Source organism: Centruroides vittatus, unplaced genomic scaffold, assembly GCF_030686945.1.
Source record: "Centruroides vittatus isolate TY-2023 unplaced genomic scaffold, ASM3068694v2 contig_19, whole genome shotgun sequence".
Taxonomy (NCBI): domain Eukaryota; kingdom Metazoa; phylum Arthropoda; class Arachnida; order Scorpiones; family Buthidae; genus Centruroides; species Centruroides vittatus.
Window position 1 is genome coordinate 1,180,732 of NW_027121169.1, and position 26,709 is coordinate 1,207,440.

Genomic DNA, 26,709 nt, shown 5'->3' on the forward strand with positions numbered 1-26,709 from the left:
CTTTAATATTCCCCAAAAACTTACGCAAGAGTTCCATGCTTTTTCATTTTCTCCCATTGTTTCCAAAAAGAGGGGATCAGATATGTAAAAGTTTTCTTATGTTGGGGCCAGTGAAAACTCCCTCTTTTAACTTGGCTTCAGACAGTTTCGGGAACTTAGGTATCCGAAACAATCCCCATCTCTTGGCAGTGATTTGACAAACTGCTTTATGAGCCCCAATTTAATATGAAAAGGTGGTAATAACACTTTTTCTGGGGGAACCAATGTCGTATTGATGACGTGTTTCTCGACGGGGGTTAAACTGTCTCGTGATGGCCAGTCAGTTTATGTCCAGTGCAGCTGTCTCGCTCTATCCCATAAACAAAGAAAGCAAGGATATTTTGTATAACCTCCCTGCTGACCCAACAACATGGTTAGTACTTTGAAATCTCCACAAACCATTCATTGATGCTTTTGATATTTAATTTTCTCAAGAATTGTAGCCAAGTCAGTATAGTTTTTTCCCATATGAACTGAGTGTCCCATAGGAAGAGATGCAAATACATTTCCATTATGCAGCAAGACTGCTTTGAGGCTAGTTTTAAAGGAATCAATAAATATGTGCCATTCTGATGAATCATATTCTATTTCAACACACTTCATGAGCCCATGAACATCATTACAATAAATTAATTTCCCTCTTTGGAGAAAAACTGAGTAAATTCTCTCTCTCAATACCTGTACCACAAAAATGAGGTTCCAGATGATAGCAGGTTTTTGTTTTTAAGCTAAATACAAACAAAAACTTGAGTGTAACAAAAAAATTGATGAGATGGTAAAAACGAAAAAATATCAAAAAAATTCAAAGTTGAAATCTATAAGAAAATGTAAAAATCCTATGCAGTTTTTTACTTGCAGACCTGTGTTATTGGACATTTTAAACATTGAGAAAATATTTCAAATAATCAAAAATACAACTTCAGAAATCTGATAAATTCTTTATGAAACACGAAAAAGTAGATGTTGGGTATTTTTTAAAATAAACCCTGGGTTGCATGCTGGAAAGCGTTGTTGGCGCACATTTTTGGCACATGTACCAAGGGTTTCCAAACCCTAATACAAGTTTTCAAGATGCCATCCAGCTTACATTTGCAAATTTTGCAAGATTTTATATTTGATGTAATTAAAAACGAAATTACTACATGAATTTTTGTAATAAAGTGATATATTTTATTTTGAAATATTAACAATAAAATGTATATACATTTTATACAACTTTCTTAAAACTTCTGAATACAACTTTTGGTAATTTTCCTTTAAAATTATTAAAATCAACAAAATTTAAATAATAATTACTAACATAATAAAATTCATAATAATGTTTAATTGGAAATATAACAATTTAATCTCATCATTTTGGAAAATCTTTAACTTTTGTTTTTAAATTATAATTTCATTATATAGTTAGTTAATTTTTTTAATTTTCCCTGAATGATTTCATTATCTAGTTATAAATAACAATAGAGATTAGATTAATGTGAGACATCAGAACTTTAAGGCTGTATGGCTGCCCACAATACACCCATTATGAGTATCTATGACCCACAATAGGTTGGACAGCATTGTAAAGGATAGGGAACAATAGCCCTGATCCACATTGCCAGTGGTGAGTTATGGAAATTTGAACTGGATTTGAACCCAAATTCGCCTAATTGGTAAACTTGATACCACATCATGCAACCACATGGCTAAATAATGAGTATAGAGAAAGGATATGTATCTACAATATTTTCAATTAAATGAAGCTAAATCTATTATAGATTGTTGTCATGATTAAGAGAAAAGCAAAGATCTTTATAAAGACAAAGATATGCTCTCTGCTTTTATCAAGTTGTCATAAAACTATTTTGTAGAGTGTATAAGAAGTGAAGACAAAAGATGTCATTAACTGCAGTACATAAAATGCAATATTTGAAGAATATCTTTAAGAAATTATCTGTATTTGTTACAAGATCAAAATTTTCTCTCTAATGTCTGTATTCACAACCTAGGATCAAGAGTTAGAAGTTAACAAATTACCATTCACCTTAATACATAAATGCTTATTGGGCTACAATTTGAAAAATTGTAGACCTATAAATTCCTACTTTTGTCTGCCCTTCTGATCTTCCTTAATCTCGAGAACAGAGTTAGATAGATGAAAGTCAAGACCAGATATAGAAAGTTTAGGGGCAGGAGGCTACAATTAATTATACATGAACTTCCGATGTAAACCATGTAAGTCATGTTATTTCAATTCAAAAATTTTTCCCCTGAAGGGAGTTAGATAGATGACCAACACCACTCCATTAGTAATGGAAAAGTATGATGTACAGGGACAGACACTACAGTACTAATATGTGGAGGAGAGCATATATTTTAAATTAAATAAATTAAAAACATGATTATAACTTGCAGCCAATGTCACAATAAATAATTGCTAATTGGCTAACTTCTAACTCTTAATCCTTAGTTGTGGATATGGCTGTAAGCTAGAGTTTATAATTGTAATGAGATTAAAGCTGCAGTGAGTGAACTGATATAATAAATTTGATTAAAGAGTACTTTTGATTATGAAACAATCTATCAGGTAGATTTATGTGTTGAGAAAGTGTTTTAGAGAAGATATATGTAATCTGTTCATTGTTGCTTTCTTTTTAAAAGAATAACTGGGTAAATTGGAATTAATATTTTACCTTGAATCTATTTAAATGACAGTTTTTCTAGAATAAAATTTACTAATTCTCTATTTCTTTCTGATTGATGTTGAAATTTCTGAAAGTCTGATTCTAGAACTTCAGCCAATGCCAAAATCTGAAATTTAGCATGTTTTTAATTATAAATCAGATTAATTACAATAACTTAAACCAGTCATGAGCAACCATAGCTTTGCAAGATCCTAATATGTGGCTCCTGAGACTTTGACAATGAAATTTTATTTTCCTTTTTTCTGCCTCTTGCCATTATGCTATCATCACAAAGAACATTCATATTAATACTGACCAGTGAAAATATGACAATAAACTATACATTAATAGTTTTCATATCAAGTATTATTTTAGTACTTACTGCACTGGTGGTTTATGGGGTATGCTGATACTCAGCAGGTTTTAAGCCTGCTGAGTATCAACATACTCCATAAACCAAAGAAAAGCAAAGATCTTTATAAAGACAAAGATATGTTTGCTGCTTTTATCAAGTTGTCATATAGAAGCCTACAAAGTTCACTTGTGGCCAACATTCAGAAGAGATTGCTCATCACTGATCTAAATTCTACATTATAAATATAAGATTCATCTTATGATATATTATTATCTAGGTTATTCTATTGATATTCAATGATTAATTACAAACTGAAAAATATGATTACTTGATAAAGATATTAAGTGATTTTCATTTAAACCAGGGATCACCAAACTTTTCACAGCTGGCCAGATAACTGAGAGAATGATGAGTGCAGGCTGTATAACCATTTTGTTCAGTTCAGCACACTGAATACACAATAAATAAAGACAATCAACATATTTATTTACCAATACACAAATACGATCGCTGCAGCAAGCTTGCAACCGCTTCCCTTAGAAACTTCATTGGAAGTACTGACACAAAAAGCACTCTGATATCCAAAGTTGCAAAACGTTGCCAATTTTTTTATTTCACTGATTTATCTAAAAATTATAATACTGTCAGATCTGATCAGATTAAAAATTATAATATTGCAAAAATCAGATTGAACCAATTTTAACACTTTTACTTACTATGTAAAAAAAAAAATTAAAATAAGTGTAAGTTTATCTACAAGCTATGATATTTCATAGCTGTATAAATAATTATATTTTAGTTCATTTGTGGTGCAGTGTGGCAACGGGCCATAGTTTGGTGACCCCTGATTTAAACTATTAAGATGATTAACCGTAACTTCATTTGATTTTATACAAAGCATATAATGAAATATTTATTTTTGTCTTTTTTTAGCAATTAATTCATGTTTAAAATTTAGAATGTCAAATTTCATTTATTAGTAAAATAATTAAAAACAATGATGTGAATTATATTAACATCACATTAGATGGCTAAATTCAAATCATATTTTCAGTGCTTTGAACTTCCAAACATTGAAATATTACTACCACCAGTATTGTTATCAAAATGTGGATTGTGAAAAACTCAGAAGCACTGAGAATATTAAAATGACAAATTTCAGATAATTTGAATATAGCACAAATAATAAGATTAATGTAATATTACAATTTATTCAGAATTTATTAGAATTTAGATTGTCAGATGAAAGAATGGATTGAGAAGATTCAACCAAATGTTAATAGAGGATTTAAAAATAGTAGTAAATAATAACAATATTAACAACGCAGTTAGGTAAGTTAACTATTTAGCGATTTTAAAATATAAAATATATATAAAACAGAGTGACTGATTCATTGATTAATTAAGATAAGGGAGTGGCACATTAAGGCTATATGACTGGCCATAATTATATCCATTATGAGTATAATGGTATAATTGATTTTCATTATAGATCAGGCTCACATGAGAAAAAAATTATGAGGTAGCAGCTGAGACATTGTATTCAATGATATTATAACTTATATACATATACATAATTTTAATAAAAGATATGGTGTAGTATATTATGATGATGATAAGTGTAACTTTCAATACTTTTACATGATATCAACTTAAATGTCTATTCAGGGATAAAAAAGATCTTTCCAGAATTGCACAACTGCATGCTTGTGCATATGCATACAGTGCATACTTGTTCAAACACTAAAATAACTGAAGGAAATCAATTTAAGATGATTTAGCATAACATGCAAATAATCTCTGACTTTAAAGGATAAAGACAACATTGTAGAAAAAAGTGAGCATTATTTTATTGGAAAACATGTTTAAAACAACTGTCTTCAGTGGAAATAAAAAGATATAGATGGTTGAGCATGCATTATGGATGGCACCTTGTGTCACCATTTCACAGGCTCTTCTTGTGTGTCTCTTCAGTTAGCTAACATCACACAACACTGACAACACTGTTGAAAAGACACATCATACACTGATACTTTTAGATGAACCCACAGGAAAAAATCCAAAAGGGTCAAGTCTGAGGAGCATGGTGCCAGCATGCAGGAGCTATGCACTGTCCTATCTAGTAACTGAGAAACTGCTTTGCAAGCCACTGATGCACATCTGTTCAGAAATGAGGTGATGCAATTGTGCTGGTACCAAATCTGCTATATTTTTCCAATGACAAGCTATCAAGCCATTCGTCCACCATCACATTTAGAATGTTTGGATATTGGTCACTATTCAGAATGCTGTCAATTGGAATAGGAGCAAGTAGCTGCTCACCTTCAATTCCATACTAGACATTTATGATAAAATGCATTGTGAAGCCCAGTGGTGCACATTGTGACAGTCTGACACTCCATTCCAGGAAAACATTGCCTTGTTAGTCCATAAAATGTGCTGGAGTTATGGATTATCATGTTGCACCACTCAAATTATTGTGCAGCATTTTTTGCATGTTGTGCAGGTTGCATGTAACAGTGAAATGGGTGAATGTTATGGCAAATGTATATCTGGTGTATTTATGTCTGTCTCAGCTCACAACTTAACCTAACCAATGCGAAAAAAAAGATCTTTTTTGTCCCTGGATAGATGGTTAAGTGGACACCCTATGTACTCTTATATTAACTAATTGGTATTTAAGATTTAAATTTTAGTATTTTGCTGACAACAGAATTTGGCAATATTTTAAATAAAAGTACAGGTATCCTTTGTATAACATGGTAGTTACATTCCAAAAAACCAAATTATGCATATCTGTGATATATGAAACAAAGGTCAGATACTAGTTACTATTCAGATTGACTTCTAATATAAAACTTGAGGTTAGGTTCCAAAAGTTAACAAACACACAGTAAGACCTCATTTAGTGCTTAGGATGTGTTCTTACATGAAACAGCATTAAACAAGGTCATTTTAGCACATGGTAAATAAAGAAAGGGAAACATTCAACCAAAAATAAACAAATTTTACTTTATTTTTAAGTTACTTTTATATTAATTTACTTAATAATGTGTTACATAACACAAACATATGCACACAGAAATATAAAGTTCATTTTTATGATAAAGCTGAATGCTGGCTCTTCTGAAATTCTTGATTTTTTTGCAATGAAGTCGTTTAGTCTCATCTGTTGCTTTCTTTTTCTCTCATTAAGCAAATTTCAGTAGCAAATCACATCCAAAATGCCTTGTCTTGCTTTTGCATTCCTTTCAAAATCTGGATCATTTGCTACAATTTGATCAATGATTTTGGTTATCATTATCAAACTTTTACTAAGGAAATTTGTAGCCAGATCTTTGGGTTCTTTTGTTTTCAGAATCATTATTTTCCAGTTCTACATGAATTCCTTGTTCTGCCAGTTCATGTAGAAGAAGGAAGGTTGTTGTTAGTAAGGGTCTCTCACCAGAAACCTGCAGTAATGCCTCAATATCCTGCTCACCTACATTTCCTAATCCTGCTGTATCTATTAGGTTGACAATTTGGTCAATGATAGGCTTTTCTCATTGAGAATCCTTGGATACCTCCAGCCGTATCTTCCTCCACACTCCGTTCATGCATTTATCAGTTAATTCTTGCCAAGTGAAGTCAATATTGTCTATGGCATCCATGATGTTATATTTTTTCAAAAATTGTACCAAACAAACATAGATTTAGGGGATGTACAGCGCTACGACAAATTGCCACCTTTTGCTGATTGGTTCATGTTTGGGAATAATCTTATTATATGTATGAATCAATGAAATGCACAATAACTTGAGTAGACCACGTTATATCAAATCAGCATTAATTGAGGAAGCACTAAATGAGGTCTTATTGTAGAGAGGTTTCTACATGGTAATCAGTAATAGATTTGATTGCATGTATGGTATTTTATTAATACAATAGCAAGTACAGTACATACCTATATTAGATATAAATAAAACATTTTTGACATATTTTAAAAGAAATAGTTTGTCAATAGTTTCTAATGCCTGACTTTCTTCAACCAATAAGATGCAAGCCAAACTCATAGCCAATCAGAGAAAATCAGCATTAATTGCAATTATGTACTGTATTGAAAGAGATGATTTTCAACACAATTTATGCCATCAAAATGGAGTCGCTGAGCTTTGAATTTGTTATTGACACTTCACTCCATTATTTGAGATATAGAGCTTTTGGGAGAAAATTATTTGATATAAACATAAAAAATATATTGATTTTAGGCTGAAAATGAATGGAAAGAAATAAATTTTGAGATAGACATGTTTGAGATAGACAGGTTCAATTGTATTTCAAATAATTTTAAAGTATTTCAAGTATTTTAAAACATTCTACTAAACAAGTGAAATATCTGAATTTTCAAGTACAATACTTCTGGCACAGTATTTTCAAATATTCTAACTTACATTGATATAAGAATTATTTCAAATACCCAAGTATTTTGTATTGGGATACCTCATTTTAAGGTGTTCACTAATTTGCTTTTCAGTTATATTTTTGTTTATTATTTTCAGCATTTGCCTTGTTATTTAAGGGTTTTTGTCATAGTTCACCTTATTACATTTACTTCTGCATTATTTTAAGCCTAAAACTATTGCATGCTTAATATATGATAGTGTATGATTTTAGAATTTTATATATACTAGCAATTGAGAAAAAAGGCTGTGTTTAGCTTTAAGCTTTAAGAGGATATTTGCTTTAGGTGACTGTCTGGAACCTAACCTGAGATGTGTGTCTATATTTGATTTTACAAATATTGAACTTCAGTATTTATTATTTTGCCAGGTTCAGAGTGACAAAGTTTCAATAACAATGTTAATATGAAATTCAATTTAATCAAAAATTCATTAATTTTCAGCATGTAATCATTCAATAACTACAAGTAATAATATCCAGTAAAACTCCATTTCTGATTCTGATTTGTTTGAATACCACAAAGTGCCTGATAGAGAACTTACAGAAGTAAGTATTAAGAAAGTAGTATTCTTACAAATACAGTCAAACCTGTTTTTGTGCGGTCTTTTTCTGTGCGATTTTTATTTGTGCAATTTGTTTTGTGCAATTTTTTTTGTGCCGTATATGAAAATTTCAATCAAATTGGAACATAATTGACTCCTGTAAAATTTTTAAAAACTCTATTGGTTGTTTTCTATGACATCAGCAGGTTTTTTCATTTTTTATTCAGTAAAATTTTTTTCTCATACGTTTATTTCGGTCCCCTCTTATTTTAATAGCATAAAAACCATAAATATTATGTTATATTTGAACAGATGCTGTAAGTTAGCTTCCCTCCAGGTGTGAAATTTCATGCCTTGTTAAATGAAATAACACTTCCTGCAGCTATATTTATCAAATAAAATCATTATTTAACGATTATTTTTAACTTTTTAATGTTAGATTCGTATTTAAGTGGAAATAATTAATTAATATAAAAATTAAAATTCTTAGAGGATTTTTTCCCCATTAGGTGTTGCAGAAAAAGGCCCAAGGAGTTAAAAAAGCAATTCCTAGTTATTTCGTACGGTTTCGAGTTATTTTCTACGTGAGACTTTTTTATGCGGTCCCTATTCACCTCATAAAAAAATATTTTTTCAATTGTGTTGCGAAAACTATTTTTTATAGCCACTCGTGAAGTTTCGCGCGATTTTTTTTAATGCATTTTCTTTTATGCAGCACCTATCCCCCGCATAAAAACAGGTTTGAATGTATACATCAAACAAAACCTAATATCATAAGCAAATACACCAACAACTGCCGTAAATGATAGGGCTAAATTTTGGATATATGATTATAGATTAGAAATAAATTTATTTCTAATCTATAATCATATGTCCAAAATTTAGCAGTTGTTGGTGTATTATTCTTATTTAATTTAATTTTTCCGAACAATAGAAGTTCCACTAATCATAAAAAAATTAATTAACAGTTAAAATTTTTAATATTAAAATTTCAAAAGATAATTACTTACATCAATGAACACAGGAGAATTTAAAAAATTGGAGAATGCTGCCAAACAATTATATGCTGTAATAACATCAATATCATTATTTTAGTTATGTATGCATTTTTAATTAATGTTATAAAAATGTCAAATTTTCACCTGTTTCTTCAGATAAATCTGCTTGTAAAAGTTGCAAAACTGCAGTAGCTAATTCAGTGATTGTATTATTACCAAGTTTCTACAAAAAAACAATCTTTATAAGAGGAAGGGACATAACAAAATCTGACGTAAGTATAATGAAATGAGATCAAACCTTATTTAATGAAAGATTATATAAAAATTCTGATCCCATATTTTGCAATTCTGAAGATTCACTCAATAAACTATCCACAACAGCATTAGTTGTTACTTTACAGTTACTTAGATTTCTGTCACTATAGGACCACTTCCTTTCAGACATAGACCACTTTAAACTTTCCTCAATTGTGGATAAATTGCATAACTGAAAACATTAAAACATAAAAAATAAAATAAATTTAAATTAATTAATGAAAATATAAGTTAGAAAAATACTTACAAATTTTAAAAGTTCTAATTGTAAATCAGCTGGAAGTTCACTCATATGAAAAATATATTTCATGATAAAGTTGTTTTTATCTTCACTTAACAATAATACAAATTTATTAGATAATGCTAAAGATTGCAACATTTGTAGAATTAATTTTTGGATTTCTGACGTATCTTCTCTGTCTAATAAATTCCCTATTAAAAATTCTAAATATTAATAATTCTTAATATAATAAAACAGAATATGCTATGTAAAAAGTCACAGGGGAGATTCAAAAACATTAACTTTTATACACATCTTTAGATTAATACATAAAGGTGTATGATTGTCCTGAGTGTAGGAATTCAACTGACAGTCCTCAGGTTTTAATTAAAATATGTTCAAATTATTTCAGCTTTCACGTTATGTAATATATTAATAGTACAGTATATTGAAAAGAGAAAAGTGGAAATGGAAACAAGATTGTGATATGATGTGATAAGACATTGAAATGGGTATGAAACAATATCCTTTGTTTTCTAAATAGTTGTACTCATTTATTCAGTCTATTATCAATTCATTAAAAAAACTTTTATAGATATGCATGTCTGTATTAATGACTGTATTCAAAACAGTTATTTTGTTGAAATAAAGTTTCTGGTTAAAATAAGATCATTAATTTGGTTTAATTAATGTTAATATAAGGTAAGGCCAGGTAATTAATGTTAATATGTATTATTTAAAAATATCACATTTATAAATCTTACCAAGTACTTGTAAATGTACAAATTCTAAATTAAAGATATCTCTATTTTCTTTTGAATAATTTGCCAAATTCCTTAGTAGCTCACTTTCTGCAAGTTTATTTGGTGGTAATTTTGAAATTAAACTGTTTACTACTTCTGCCATCTAATAATAAAAATAAACAAAACATTATATTAATTTTCAAAAGAAATTATATAAAAATTCTTAATACAAACAAAATCTCACATTATCATCATCAAATATTTTTGCTGGATTAAGATCAGTGGTGATATTTAATCCTGATTTCATGCAAGCAGAGAGATCATCCTGATGGTTTTCTAATTGGCTATAATTTTCAATATGTCGAGTATCTTCAGGAAAATCCAATGAATGATTTTGTTGAATGTTGAGATTAGTCAAATAAGCCTTTAATGTACTTCCTAAAGGACTGAACAAAGAAATTAATATATTTAACATAATAATAACTATTATATATATACAGTAAAACCTGTCTATGGCAACCATCCACAGTTCCTTTAAAAAGTGGTCTTTTAGACAGGTGGTGCTGTAATACCGTATTTCCGTATTTATTTTGCACACTTTTTAACCATTTCTACTAAGCAAAACTCAAGGTGAGCAAAAATACACAAATTTTTTCAACAATAGAGCTATATTGGTATTGTATTTTATTCTTATCAGATAACTCGATTTACAGGAGTCATCGTGATTTTATAAGACGGATTTAATACCAATATTTTAAAGATTAATAAAGTACTCGCATTTTCTCGATTATAATGCACACTTTCTTTCTCCCAACTTAATTAATTCAACTTGGTTCTTTTCATTCACTCCTCAGTTACATGTATTACTTCATTGTTATACAAGTGCGTTGTATCTCTCCATCACTTTGGTTTTGGTTACTTTAATATTATTTTAACTTTAAAAATACTGTATTTTTTTAAATATTTAATATTTTCTTAAATACAATAAAAAAAATTATTAATTAATAATAAAACGATTTTATTATTTTTTTCTCATAATACAATTTCATTACATTCTGCAATTGTCCAATGACAATCGCGGAATCAAAAAAAGAAGGTTGCCTGTAAAACTGATTTTTGCATTAATGTGTTTATTGTTTTTTTGAATATTTTGCGTACGAAAATTACTTGGATATTATTTTTCTAAAAATATCATGGAAATAAGGTAGGTTGATACAGAAACTATTTATCGCACATGTTCTGTATATGAATGTAAAAAAATAAATTTTATCAAACAATGAGATCAGCCGATTAATTGGATCGTGTACAATATTTTTATACCCTTAAAAAAAATACTGTAGGTCTACAGTACAATGAATTGCATTTTCCCACAGTTAAACTTCGCGCTAATTGCCATTGTGATAAACCATTTTCACTTTCACTGATAACTTTAACACGATCTTCTAACCATAGCACTTGGCATTTCTTTCATTTTCAGACAGTTTCGAACAAACTTGCTAGACTAATTCATTAACACCTGCACCTAATTTCAAGGGTGGGAGAAATGCCCAAGGTGGGTTTGAACAAGAGTTTAGACTAATTCATTATACTAGGCGGGAAAACATTGTTGAGATAGGTTCGAACAATAGTTTAGATCAGATATATTCGTGGAAGTGGTTGCTTATTGCAGTTGTTGTATGTTGTTTCGGACCAAAAATCAATGCCCGCAATCATGTTTCACAGGTGGTGGTTTAATATGGGTAACTTATATGAAGACTCTCTGTATAAACTATTCCATGCCAGAAATTTTTGCCCGTTGAATGCAGCTGGTTGCCTAAGCAGTTTTCACTGTATATAATACATAAATAATATTGTCAATACATAAATATGTATGTATGTATTGACAATACACTCAAACCTGCTTTGTGTGGTCTTTTTTGTGAGATTTTTTATTTGTGCGATTTGTTTTGTGCATTTTTTTTTTGTGCGGTATATGAATTTCAATCAAATTGGTATACTGCACAAACACAGGTTTGAGTGTATTAAATTCTAAACAGAAAACCATAATATGAAATACTTTTTAAAAATCTCTTGTATATGAAGTGAAAGTAAATATACAATAGAACCTTGTTTAAAAAGTAATTGTATTCCTGTTTTTACAACTAGTATAAAGTTCATTGTAGCTGTATAATATGTTTATTTAAACATAATACTTTTTTGTTGGTTATCTTAATGCAGTATTATACAGGGGCAGTTTAACTTAAACTGGCTTCATTCCAACAACCTTCTCATATATTTACATGTCAGAACTCATTATATACTATATGAACTAGTAATGGGTTCATTTGAATGAAAAATAATTAACCATTCAATTGTCAAAGAAACTGTGCTTTTTGGCATATCTTTTACGATTGCTGCAGGTGTCTTTTTGGCATAGCTTTTATGATTCTATTTTCTGCAGGTTTTACATTTAATTCAGTTTTTTTCTAAGTTAAGGTCTTTCAGTTATTGATGAATCAGCCATTGTTGTATATTCCATACACTGTCTGTTAAACCTAGCCTTTTCCTGAAAATCTGAAAACACCCAACTAACTTAACACTCAATTCATAAATATTTTCAGAATGTAAGAGTTAAACAATGTTTATTTTGGCTCCTTAAGCATTAAGTAAGCAATATTACACAATAACATAGTCCTTCCCTCACATTTGGCAGCTTTTCTAACTGGTTTAGGCTTAATGAAAACAGTTCATCCCTTAGCAAAACTTGCACTTTTTATGGGATGTTTGCCAGACAGTGCAAAGTATTCACATGTAACTTCCTGGAGCCCTTTCACTGTAGCTGTTAGTAGGACTACAGGGACATAGCAGAAAGTGCATACATTGCATTAACTTATACTAGCATATCATTAAATAAAAGCATGTTAACCTTATTGTAATTAAATACAATTAAAAATGATTTATTCATTTAAGTATTATATTTTAATAATAGTTTAAAAACATCAGATGGCATTTTAAAAAATTTAAATTCAACATTCAATTACATATGTTATATTCAATTTTTTTTATACTTTCTAAATAAATTTGTTTTTATTTAGAAAGTAAAAGTAAACTGTTGAATTTTTGGTTGTTTGAATTTATATCATTTTTATGACCATATTAACTTGAAATTGTTTAATTTGAGGGTTAAGTGTAATCTCAACTTACGACACTGAACCTACAAGAAACAGTATGAATCACTTAAGAATGATCAGCTTGTTGATACTTCTTTAAGAATCAATTACATTGTAAAAGCAGGTTTTCTATGCAATTATAAAATTATGACAAAAGTTTAATATGTTAAACTTAAAACTAATTCATATTTTTTGTCATTTGATTTTGATCGGTTATTTGAAATTGCTTTTATTTTTATATTTTAGAAATTATTTGTCTTTGATCCATAATAATATTTTGCATTTGTTATTGATAAAGCATGTTTTGTATTAAAATGTTCATTTAGTTTCTTTTTTCAGATTTTCATAAGCTAAATTCAAGTTACTTACGTTGATAATACTTCATTTGGTAGTTCTAAAATTTCTTGTGGAATAGATTTTCCAGTTAGAAAAACAGCTATCTCTTGACTGAAGTTGTTACAGTTATGTGTAAATAAATCATAACTATCTGGTCTGAAATTTAAAATTTATTTTATTAAATTTATATACTGAAAAAAGTACTCTGTTCAAAGTATTTTTAAGAACATAATGAATCTGAAACAATGCTAACTGTGTATAAAAGTAGATAAATTTGAACTTTTTATGTTTTGAAACCTATTTTGGTTTTCTTCAACTTGAAAATAATTATTAAAGATACTTAAAATGTATATAACAAGACAATGTCCTTTGACTTATCGGCCCTAATAGCTATGACATCGTTATCCCATGACCCATACTGAGTTGTCAAAATAGCAATCTTAACAAAAAACTTAAGAATAAAACAATTGGAGTGAAAAACTGGAGAAATTTAATGTAAAATGCAGTGGCATAGTGTAGTGGGGGCGGCAGGGGCGGCCCGTCCTGGGCAGCACTTTTAGGGGGCGGCATTTTTTCACAATAAATAATAATAATATCTTGTAAAAATTTGAACCATTACATTTCATATTTTTGTCGCACCTACGATTCGGACTGATTGAAATGAGCAGGGAATTTTTCATTACTTATTCTGTGATGAAACTGGGGAATCCCCTTTCTTTAAATAAATGTATAATAATGACATCTTGCTCATTGTAGCAACTGACAACACTGTCTGTACTGACTTGTAGGGATTCCGCGTATTTTATTTAAGGGGAAGGCAAAATTTTAAGGGGGCAGTGAAATTTTCCTCTGCCCCGGGAGGCTGACATCCACACTATGCCACTGGTAAAATGTCTTCTTTAACTATAAAAAAATACAATTGATTTTTATACTTTGTACTTGAATTTCTTTAATTGCTTGTTCTCCAATTAAACTTCCTAAAGATACAAATATAAACATCTGTGAGCCCAATAGTTAATGTTAAAGCCAAACTATAAGCTTTTGCTTATAGTTTGGCTTTAACATTAACTTTGGCAAGATAACTATTATCTTTAGGAAAGTGCTCAAAAATAAATCTATGTTTTTGTGGTTTGCTCAAAATTAAATTATGTATATAATTTTAGGTATATATAAATGTTCAATATAAAACAGATCAAAATATTATAAGTTACTATTCTAAATTACAAAATGGATAATTAATAAATATAAAAATTTAATATTACATAATTATAAAATGTTACTTCTTGTAATTGTTTTAGAATATAATCAGTATGTCACTATAGTTAATTACATAAAAAATACCAGGAAAAAAAAACACTAAAATTCATAATGTACAGTACAGTATGTACAGTACAGTACGTACAGTACAGTACGTACAGTACATATTTCTTTAATAATTTACATTAATGCTTTTAATATTTAATTATAAAATATAAAAAGACATACTTAAATGTGGATTCTCCCAAGCTGCAGAGATATTCAAGGAATAAGCTAAGTGGAATTTCTGTGGTTCCAAGATCAATAATTCTGTCAGGATTTCCTAGAACAGTTCCACACTGAAAAATTCCAAGTAGAATTCATATTGTTATGTACAAATTTATAAGTAAATTATTATAATTTCTCTAATTATTATAGGAGACAACTCAAACTTACAGGAGGACAACTGTCAATTCCTCCAGACCCAAAAAAATATTCTTGATCAAAGACAACTATCCCTGTATGCCAAATTCCTGCTAGTTGTTTACCTGATAATTTAATAAATTTCAAATTAATATTCACTATAAATTCTAATCATAATTTTTAAATGCAACAAATTTAATTTACTAAAAATGTGAGGTTAACTGAGGGTAGGAGATAGAAGATGATTCTTCCCTTCTCTACTCTTAACGGCACAAGACCTTGAGTCTGACCTCGTTTGTCAAAAGGATGACTAGGGATCGAGCGGTCAATGTTTGCTTTCGGATGAGGATCGTTGGATCCTGTTCACATCAGGAACTGACACCAATCTATTGAATTTCTCGCGGATAGATACGCGTTTTTCGGTATCGGAGGAATGACTGATCAAGTGAGCGATCATGTTCTTAGTTCCGGGTTCGAATGGAGGAGATGATAATGGAAGAAGAAATGCACACCACTCTGTAGTTAGATAAAAATACCCGTTTATTTTGGAATGAATAAGGAATACATCAATTGACATAATTGGAAGTGTTAATTACATTATCAAATCTAATTACTGGACCACGTCTCGATTGACTAGAGAGAGCTTACAAAACATCGCGAGTAGAGTAAATACCTTAAAATGCAGGTGATACCTTCATAATCCTTGGATTGTTGACAAAGTCCGAAGAATGTAAGTTCGTTGGGATTGGGGAGTCAAATTGACGAAAGTTTGAATTGAATGATAAGAATGGATGGGATGAACGGCTTCAACGGCGGGAGATGATAATCCACGGCACACACACACTCACTTGACAGTTGTCGAAACTTTACTCCCTGTTACTTCATCATTCATTTTCCTTTTATTTCGGGTTCTCGGTTTCGAGATTTCATGATGTACATCAGGGGTGAAAGTCCCTTTTGACCAATGGTGAATTAAATGACAATCATTTTTCAACAGTTAACTCATCTTCTACAAGGAAGTATTGCCGCGGGAACGAAGGTTTACGATTGATTTTTATGAGAAAATTTGTCGGGTGTTTTTCCATTTTTTTGTTTCTGTGGTTGAATTAACCCTAACTTTCTAACATCGGTTGAAAAAAGCAAATAAAACAAAATATTTAAATCAAATCGCGTTATTCTTATATTCAAGTCCTCACAAAAATATATGTAACAATAACAGTTAAGAATTATACAACTGATCACAATTTTGCCAATGGGCAAAATTGTGATCAGTTTTAAGTAATCAGTCAAGAAAGTTTTAAGGAATCAGTCATGGTAGGAATCATCTGAATCATATTATCAACAATAACAATAAATTATGGAGGCTATGGACTCTGAACTGATGATAAATGTGATTATCAGCTTATGCGGACATCTGAGTGACAATAATTATGAAATTAGTAATTGTGAAAACTGGATTCGTATTTGTTATATCTGTATGCTACATCATATAAAAGACTCATCCTCCTTTACTAAATAATAATAAATTACCTTTATAAGTAACACAATTTATTGAGTTTATGATGTCTCAATAAATCTCATCATCAACTCAGCAGAACAGAAGCAAATCTCTTCAAGTGTTCTCAGCCTATGTTTGAAAAGATATATTGTTGAGTTTAAATGCTACAAGCTACAATTTATTCTAATCTTTATTTTGTTTAGCTTATGTGTAAATATAACCTTGATAATAATAACACTTCTTTAATTCAAAATTATAAGTAAATCATTTTAAGGAATTTTAAAGGATTTAGAATCAATTAAAATTAATTCAATCATAAAAAGCAACCAAAATAATTGACTTATGTGAACCTTTAACCATTGCATAATACGAATTCTCACTTAGAAATCAAACATTTTCTTAACCCCTCCCAAGTTCTTCCTCAGGAAAAAACAAGCTGGATCTTCTAAAGGGATTCTTTCCTGAGGAAGAACCCGAAGGGGTTAAGAAAACATTTGATTTCTAAGTGAGAATTCATATTACGCAACAGTTAAAGGTTCACATAAGTCAATTACTTTGGTTATATACCCCGCTGTGCGGATTGACTTTATAAAAAGTAAATTTAGAATGTTATTCCTTTCAGATGATAAAAATATTTAATAATACAGTATTATAAAACACTTGAGTTTATACTGTATTTAAAAATATGAACTAAAAGCAGAAGATATGTAGCAGAAAATCAAAAAATAATTTTCAAAGATATTAATAATAAACATAATTTTTCTATTTAACTTGCATACCATCTAGATTTTGTTTCGAAATATGATTCTAAAAAATATCCAAACAAATGAATATTTCAATAAATGCCAATGAATACAGGAAACAAATTCCAAATGCACTTAGCAATAAAATTTTTCTACTGTACTTCTTAAACTGAAATAACTGGATGAACAGTAGAATCATTATTTAGTTTGTAATACTTGAATTAAAAACTGCATGTACTGTACAGCAAGTCTTCATTTATCATCAACAACAGGTTCTTGGAAACTGTGATGTTGAGTGAAACAATGTATAAGAGAACCAATTTTACCATATGCTAATTGATATAAACAAGTGTTTTGTATATATTTATAATTTGATTATTATTATTATTCTAATTGGATTGTGTTTGCAACCTTCAGCATTTATTCCTCAACTCACAGAATCCATTATACTATGTTTATAAAGAAAATTCAACAATAATTATAAATAACTACAAATGTACTAGTATCTTTCCTCAACAACATTAGGTGAGGACTTGCTGTATACATATATGTTTTTTTTCTAATTGTGATTAATTACCTTATAAACAATAATGAATGCTCTTCATTACATAAGAATTTTTTTAATTAGGGAGAACATGTCTAATTTGTTCTTTACATTCTATCTATTATTTAAAGTAGCATAACTTTTAATTGCAACCTTGAAGAATCAGTTCCTTAACAAGAGAGTAGGTGATGTCATGTTAGATTTATAATATAGCTCTTGTTTAAAAGACTTGCTAATGTTTTATTTTTCTATATATATCTAGACTTGCTTATGTTTTATTTTTATCTTTTTATAATTTTATTTCTAAAGGCTTGAAAAAGTAGAATTATATGATATTTGGATCAATTACCTTTGTCATTTTTAATTTTTGGCCATATTCCAAAATGTTGGTACAGTACATCAAATTTGCTCAATTTTATACTTACTTATTTTTCATTCTTTTGTTTCTGATTTAAAGCCATTTTTCTGTCTCACTTTAACAAATAGTATTCAAATGTAATGTTTCAGATAATTTTTTTTTATTTTCTGCAAGTTTGAACAATATTAATTTAGACAAAGAATCACAAATATGTAACTTTATCTCTCTTACTTTCTAAGAAAATGTTCTGAAGAGAAAACTTTAAAAAACGTGCTGAATAATAATTTTAATTAGTTTTAATAGAGTTAATATAATATTTTAATTTGTCTCAAGTTCAACTCAGATAAACATTTTCATTTTTCTTGACTAATAGTTGGAAATTTTTCACTCTTAGAGTCTTGTATGGTTTATACGAAGTAAAAATTAATATTGTAACTGATAATGGAACCAATACAGATATTCAAATGAAAATCAGTGTTTCTCATGGATCTCTATAACATCCAAAGCAGAAAATTATTGCTTTAATTTGATGTGTATATATATATCATTTTAGGAAATAATAAAACTATCACCACAAGACCATATCACACCACACTGTACTGTTTGACAGCTTAACTCCACGTTTGTAATGATTGTTTTTGTTCGTTATTTCTAATCTCTCTTTGTAGAAACTTTACTTTGGTTAATTTTAAGAAATACACTCAAAAAATTTAAAAGCAAAAATCATTAAATAGACCACTTTTAATTACAAATTTTAGTACTTATTATCAATATATAAATATATAAGATGAGTGCAATTTTCACTACATTCTTCTACTTACATTTTTATGTTTTTCAAATATTGTTTATTTGTTTATTAAACACTGTTGAAACTGCTAATTTTTCTTTCTCAAAGATCAACTCTTGTAATTTTTCTGTTATTCTATTACATGTACTGCTCATTTTCAATCTACCATAAAATTTTTAAATTTTCTTTAACTTCTGCTTTTATTGTTCTTTAATAGCATTTGTTTTTTCCTTATAGAGGATTAAAACTTTATATGAAAAAGAAAATGTCAAGGATTATCCTTAAATTATAGAGTAAATTACTTAATAGTTTGTCAAAATTTCAATTGTACTGTTTGAATAATTTTTTAAAATGAGTTACTAAAGAATTAAATTGTATCAAAAAGTAAAATTTATATAAAGTAATGCTGTTGTTTATTGGTAATTTCTATATAATTTTTATTAAAATATTTGAGTTAAGTGATTGTAATACAATTATAATTGAAAACTAATTTTTTTATTAAGGAGACAAATCCTCCTACCCCTTGTAATAAAAATCTTAAATACAATAAATTTGTTTGTTAATAAAATGTCAAGAGTTATTCCCTAACATTAATCAGTTTTAGAACATTTCATATTCACAAACAGATTAATGTATAAATTATTTATAAATTAATATACTAAAAATTAATTTTTGTAAAATTTATTTTATTGTAAAACCTAAAAGACAATTCAGTATATCAAAGTTACAAAATTAATTATTATTAGAAAACTTGTTCAGGTGGAAACTATTGATACTATTTTTCTTGTTCACAATGCTCATTACTAAAACAAACTATTATGATAATGATTACAAACATTCAAACAAGGAAACAAAATCAAGAAACAAAAAAAACCCAAATCAAAAACCTCAATATACAATACTTTCTTATATATTAAATATCACATCTATAATTAATTTTTTTAATAATAAAATAATACTGCAGTAATATCTCAACATTGCATTTGATAAAGCAACTACTGTAATTAATGAAATTAAATAGTGGCTATAATGTTAAACTAAACAAACAATATTAGCAGCTAGTCAAATAGCTAGAAAAGGAAATTCAGGACCAAATATATATAATTAAATATCTTTATTCAGAATTGAAAATTATAAACATATCTTCACAATACAGTAGAGCGTCGATAAGTGGAACCAATTGGGGACTGGGGTCCTTCCAGTTAATGATTTGTTCCAGTTTCCGACTTTGTACGAACAAATTAATCATCGAGGCTATCGTATCGTTAAAAATTATTTCTGCATTTTGTACAAACAAAATAAATATATTAAAGAATATAAAAAACATGAAAATTATACTTTAGAAGTAAATTTAGTATCAAAAACATTCGATTCAGCACGACACAGTCCGACTGAAAATCGTTCCACTTTCCGGCCATTCCACTTACCGAACGTCCCACTTATCGATGCTCTACTGTAATGACAATAATTACCAATATAAAACATATAGTGTTTTAGATACTTGCCTAAATATATTTTTCTAATCACCAAAAATAAACAGTTTTTACATTTACATCCAAAATTTCTATATTTTATAAGATTGTGTTTGGAATATTTTTTATGAACAAAAAATATTCATATTTAAAGCTGTTTCATAACCACATTCTTATTGGACTTTCTTGTTCCAAATTTAATTTTTTTGCATGCAAGCTGATGAGGATCTGAACAAGACTGGATACATGTTAATAAATAATCTTTTTCTTTTTTGTTTACTAGAAATATGAAGTTTTATATTTAATCTTAAATGATGATAGTTTTGTACATTTCAATTCCAAGAATATATTTGGGAAGCAAGAACAAATGCTATTGGAATATTTGGGAAGCAAGAACAAATGCTTTTAATGTTTAAAAAATATAACTAGATCAATAAAGACAATAGTTAGTTCTTGATCAATCATTGTGGAATAATATGGAGTCTGGCTCTAGTGTAACATGTTTATTAAATAAAGCATCTCATGTGACATTAAGGTAAAGCATGAAAAGGCACAGAAACAAAACTAGACATAGAATAAACAAAATATTTATCAGTGTGTCTTGGTGTCATTAAGTAAAGTGAACATTGCAAAGTTTGGGCAACAAAAACATCTGTAAAAAGACCAATAGTATTTCGGCCAGAGACAGCAAGGAAAATGAGATACTGCTATTAACCCCATCCAGAGTGCACTAGCTCTGGCCAAGCTTGGCTTGAATAATAGAATAGGGTTGGGATCAGAAAAAAGATGGTCACTTTATGGCCAGGCATCCCTGCACAGAGATCTGGCCATAAAATGACCATCTCTGTATAGGAAAGAGGATGGTCATTTTATGACCAGGCATCTGGCCATAAAATGACCATCCTCTGTATAGGAAAGAGGTATAGTACATAAGTGGAATGAAGAAAAAGAACATAAATATAATATACCATATTTACTCGCTTATAAGACGAGGTTTGTATTCATTTATTACAGCTTCAAATTCCTAGGTTGATGAGCAAAAGATTCTTTGCGTTTTTGCAAATAATTTTTGTGAACCATGTATTTGCATTTTTTACCAGATGCTTACCTTCTTGTATTTAATCTGGGTCGTTTGAATCATTTTTATGTATTGTCAGGAGTAAAGATGAATAGCAATAGGAAAAGCAAAGTTTTTGAATTGAATTCCAGATTGAAATTCCAAAATCACACAGGAGCCTGATATAAGTTTTAATCCATTCCCACATGAAAACAGATGATTATTCAGAAATTAGTATTCGAAGAAACTCAGTGTAATCAACGGAGAGTGGTGGATTTGACTGTTAAGAATTGGCAAAAAAGGTTTCCGATTGTCCAGCTTTAGGTGAACAAATTATGCTGTCGATTTTACAAGATTTTTTGTTAAAGTTTAAAATGCAAGTAACTTTTGTGGGACAATGTGCGATTTACATTCATTTTATATTTTACTTGTGATTAAATGAAATAAATTAGAATTGTATTAATAAATCTAATTTCTTTTATTTTGATATTTAAAGTCACACCTCATCCTATATGCGAGGTCGTCTTATATGCAAGTAAATACGGTAATTAAATTTTCTATTTCATGTTTTCTTTACTTCAGTATTGAAAACCAAATAATATTAACCAATCTGAAAATATTCCACATTATTTTCTTTTTGCAGTATATAAAACAACACAATATTTATTTAACTCAGCTTTAATTTATATTCTAACCAATTTTATATTTATTATAAAATTGGTTAGAATATAAATTAAAAATATTCAAAAATCTATAATTTGTGGTTTTTCATAGTTAAAAATATAAAAATTTATATAATTTATATAATTAAATATATATGTAATTAAAATTGTATATATACAATTTTAATTTTTACATTCTGAAAAATTTTTTCCTTCTTTTCTCCTTGATTAATTATTTATTCAGAACCTATTTCCTCATTTTTTTTAATATTCTTTATAGATAAATGATATTTATTCTTTTTTTCCTTTTATATAATTTAGCAAGATTAGTGCATACTTTTTTTGATTCTCAACCTTTGTAATTTTGAATTCAATAATTTTTCTAAATTCTTCCTTTTTTAAAGTCATGAAATTCAAATTCCCCTACAGAGAATTTAAATTTTGTGACATTAAATTATTTATTTACACTAATTACTTAATTTTATAAAATTTTTTTAAACATTATTAAATTCACAATGTAGTTTGTGTGTTTGACTTCTTTCCTGGTGACCATCCCTTCTGGGAAATGGGTGTAACAATATATATATATATATATGTCATATTTCCTTGATTAAACTGTGGAAAATAAAAATGCCATTAAAAATAAACCTTGGATTGAAAAGCATTGGAAACATGTTGGAGCACACAAAGTATAGGATGATGTAGTTTAAGAGTGACAAGTGAGAAATTTAACTAAAATTGTCTAGAGTTGGACAGCACTTTCTATTCCAAGGTTCAATGGAACATTTTTGGAAATAAAATCATAAATACTGTTGAATATTGAGCACTGAAAAGTCATGATGAAGTTTGTCAAGAGCTTATCAGCTGAAGGATAATTAGGAAAATTTAAATTGGAGTTAGATTATTATCTCCTGATTCAAACTCACTAAGATCTCAATTCCAAAAGTAACATTGAAATGGACATGAATGATAATCTAACAATTGAATTGGGTTAACTATAGAAACTAATTACTTCAAACATTGAAGTTAATACAGTCAATAAACAGTTTTGATCATTCCAAAAATGTACAAGTAATTAAGGTATTTCTTTCAATTTTTACCTATGCATTTCATGTTGTAAGGTAATAAATCTGAAGAGATACATACATTTTAAAAATAACCCTCTGGGTTTAATTGAGGGAATATGTATGTACATACAAATTTCTAGCTCAAATGAAACCTATATAATTACTTATTGTTTTATCTATCAAAGTGAAATAAAATATAGGAATTTGAAATGAAAAATAAATGAAATTTCATAATCAAAATGTAATTTTCCTAAAGTTGTTTATAAAAAATCTGATTTGTTAATCTTAAATTAAATTCATTAGAAAATAGACAAGTGTATAACTAAATATGTATTGCACTATGAAAAAATAAAATTATTTGTATTTAAAATCAATGTAGCAGTTTATACATAAAATGAGTAAAATGAATTTTAATCAGTTCAGGATAATTATAAGTAATTATTTGTAGGAAGTAATAAAGATTTATTTTTATTGCATTGTGTCACAGAGGATCTTTAATCATGATCATTGTGAATTTATCAAGAATCATAACAGGTCATCCAACTGGTAAATGATGACCTGGTCAAGCTATCATCCATGAAAAGTTTTGCAGATCTGATGTAGACTTTAACCAAGAATCCTCACAGTGGCAGACCTTAGCTATATCCACTATTTGGTCACCTGCTTTCAAATTTGTTTATTTTGCTCATATATTACATTCTTTAATTTTAACATTATTTTTACTTATAAGATAAAAATATTTTATTTAAATGACTTATATTCTGACATCAAATAGATATTAGTGTGTAAATTATTTAAATAAAATCAAAAGAGATCTGAATCTTTTCTTTTGTCTCCTTAATGGAGGTCTGATCTGTTATTTTGATCGTGAAAATATAAAAACACATATTGTATTTCACAGATTTATCAACAATACTGTGAATTATAACAGTGAATTTAGCAAAAAAAAGTACTTTAACAGCTCAACTATTATTACTCAAGTTCAAGAAAAGACAATTTATTACGCACTTCACGACTACACTTGTTATACGACTCCATATAATAGATTGACAGTAAAACTATTTTTTTTTGTAAAACTACTCATTTGTAACACAAATAATTTTTGTGTTAAGTGAGTAGTTTTATAGTAACACTTTTTACTTCCTGGTAGAATGTTTATTGGAACAGTTATGTTTCACTATTACCGAACAAGAAAGAGAAGACTGATTTGAAATCCTGCACGTGGCTAATTAAATCATACCAGCATAAGATAGATGTTAAGAAAAATTTTGATTAGGCTGTTCTATTCGTTTAATATTGTAGTTGCTGTTAGTAAGTGTTTGTGGACTGTCAATTTGATATTTTTGGTTTTTGAATTTTGGATATTTTAGATTTATGTTTATTGTGTAAATTCTAAAGTACATCTGGGCGACGAAAGAAGGATAAATCCACGCTACGCCAAGATTTGAATTTTTGTCATCAAATTTGTTTGTTAAAAAATATGACTTGATTCGAATATTTTATTGTTAAAGTTGGTTTGTCAAATTTCAAAACCCTTTAAATTTGATATGAACACTTTTCCAACTACAACATTCAATTGGTTTGAAGATGAAACACAACCATTCAGAAAAATGTTTTACTGTTGACAATTTATTATTTTTATTATTTGTCAATTTAGTTAGTTATTAATTTTATTTGTTTCTTAATTTTTAACATTACTGAACATTTATCTTGAAATTCAACAAAACTCAGACACCTTATTTTAATTCAAGAAATACAAACTGCTTAGGATTAGTCCCGATCTGCACTTCTATGGCAGAACAGATCGAGACTAATCCTAACGATCTTCATTTTAGTTATGTATAGTTGGCCAATGCCAACCAGACAATTGGCCCACAAAAAAGAAAAAAAAAATACAGTTAAATACAATTTTGTCTTAAATAAGCAAGTTGTATTACTGAACATTTAAAAATTGATGTTTGACAAATAGGAGTAGGCTATAGATCAATATTAAAGTTAAGTAGTATTGATATAGTAATTTTGCATATTCAGAACTTGAAAACCAAAGATTTTGTTTACCACAATAAAAAATTTATTTTATACATATTATAATTAAATTTTTAGTTACTTTTATATTCCTTTCAAAATGTTTACACAAATCTTTTCCTCTTCAAAATATTCAGTAATAAGAGAGGAAAATTCTACTCTTAGTAAATAATTTCAAAAGACTTTAAATTATTAAACATTGGAAAAATAATCTTTAATTTAAAATAAAAACCATTAAAAATTTGTAATAAATTAATATTAAATAAATTGAAAACCAAATTTTTTTTCTAGTTTGGAATGTAATTAAAATTATTTTTTGATAAAATAAAATAATCACTGATGAATATTAGAATGACAATTTTTTGGAATGTTTCCATATTAAAAAATTTCTTTTAATATTCTTTTATTAGTTAAAGTGACAAGAATATTGATGTACATAAATAGCTGAAAAATTTATTATAGTATGAAAGTTGTCATCCAAAAAAAAGAAAATCAATTTTCAGATAATTTATATGGATTTTTTTTAACTTTCACGTACACCTGGATATTTTGGAAATTCGTTTTCTTCTCTTCTAATTTCCCATAAAATATCGTAAGAAAAAAATAAATTTTGAAAGCAAATGTCCTGTAGTTTACGTCAAATTCCACGTTTATTTACAAATCAAACTGACATTTACGAAGCTCTTTAAATCTTTTCGCCTTTCAATATATTAATTTTTAAACAAAATACTTTTAATTTCTATAAATCTTAATTATCTATCAACTTAATCTCATAAAAATTTATCAAAATTAGTTGTTTTAATCAATAAATTAACGATGACGAAATGTCAAAGAAGATCGGCGAAACGCTCTTATAAATTGTCAAAAAATTAAAAGTATACATTTTTGTTATTTAAGATGATTTTAAGTAATTAAAATAATCAAATAATTACCTAACAAGAACGGAGAAATCGATTTAGCAACCCCTTTAGTCAAGTCATAGACGTACACGTGAACTTGCGATGTCGTGGGCGACGCCATTTTAAAATAAACAA

General features: G+C 28.3%; 1 protein-coding gene across 1 annotated transcript; it reads right to left on the reverse strand.

The window, feature by feature from the left end:
• Positions 1-1,250: 1,250 nt before the first annotated feature.
• Positions 1,251-26,709, reverse strand: LOC136970101 (uncharacterized). The gene is made up of 11 exons (XM_067264479.1): positions 26,608-26,709; positions 15,496-15,587; positions 15,289-15,398; positions 13,837-13,959; positions 10,563-10,764; positions 10,340-10,481; positions 9,603-9,787; positions 9,339-9,527; positions 9,185-9,263; positions 9,053-9,108; positions 1,251-2,832 (listed from the first exon to the last, which is right to left on the reverse strand). The coding sequence occupies exons 1-11, from the start codon at positions 26,693-26,695 to the stop codon at positions 2,722-2,724; spliced, it is 1,377 nt and encodes a 458-aa protein (XP_067120580.1). The 5' UTR covers positions 26,696-26,709; the 3' UTR covers positions 1,251-2,721.

Excerpts from the sequence above, each read along its gene's own strand:
- LOC136970101 (XM_067264479.1), bottom strand. The coding sequence starts at position 26,695 with ATGGCGTCGCCCACGACATCGCAAGTTCACGTGTACGTCTATGACTTG. Across the intron at positions 10,765-13,836 it reads CCAAATGAAGTATTATCAAC|TCCTTTAGGAAGTACATTAA; the intron begins GTAAGTAACTTG and ends TTCTTTGTTCAG. Across the intron at positions 9,788-10,339 it reads TGTACATTTACAAGTACTTG|GGAATTTATTAGACAGAGAA; the intron begins GTAAGATTTATA and ends AATTTTTAATAG.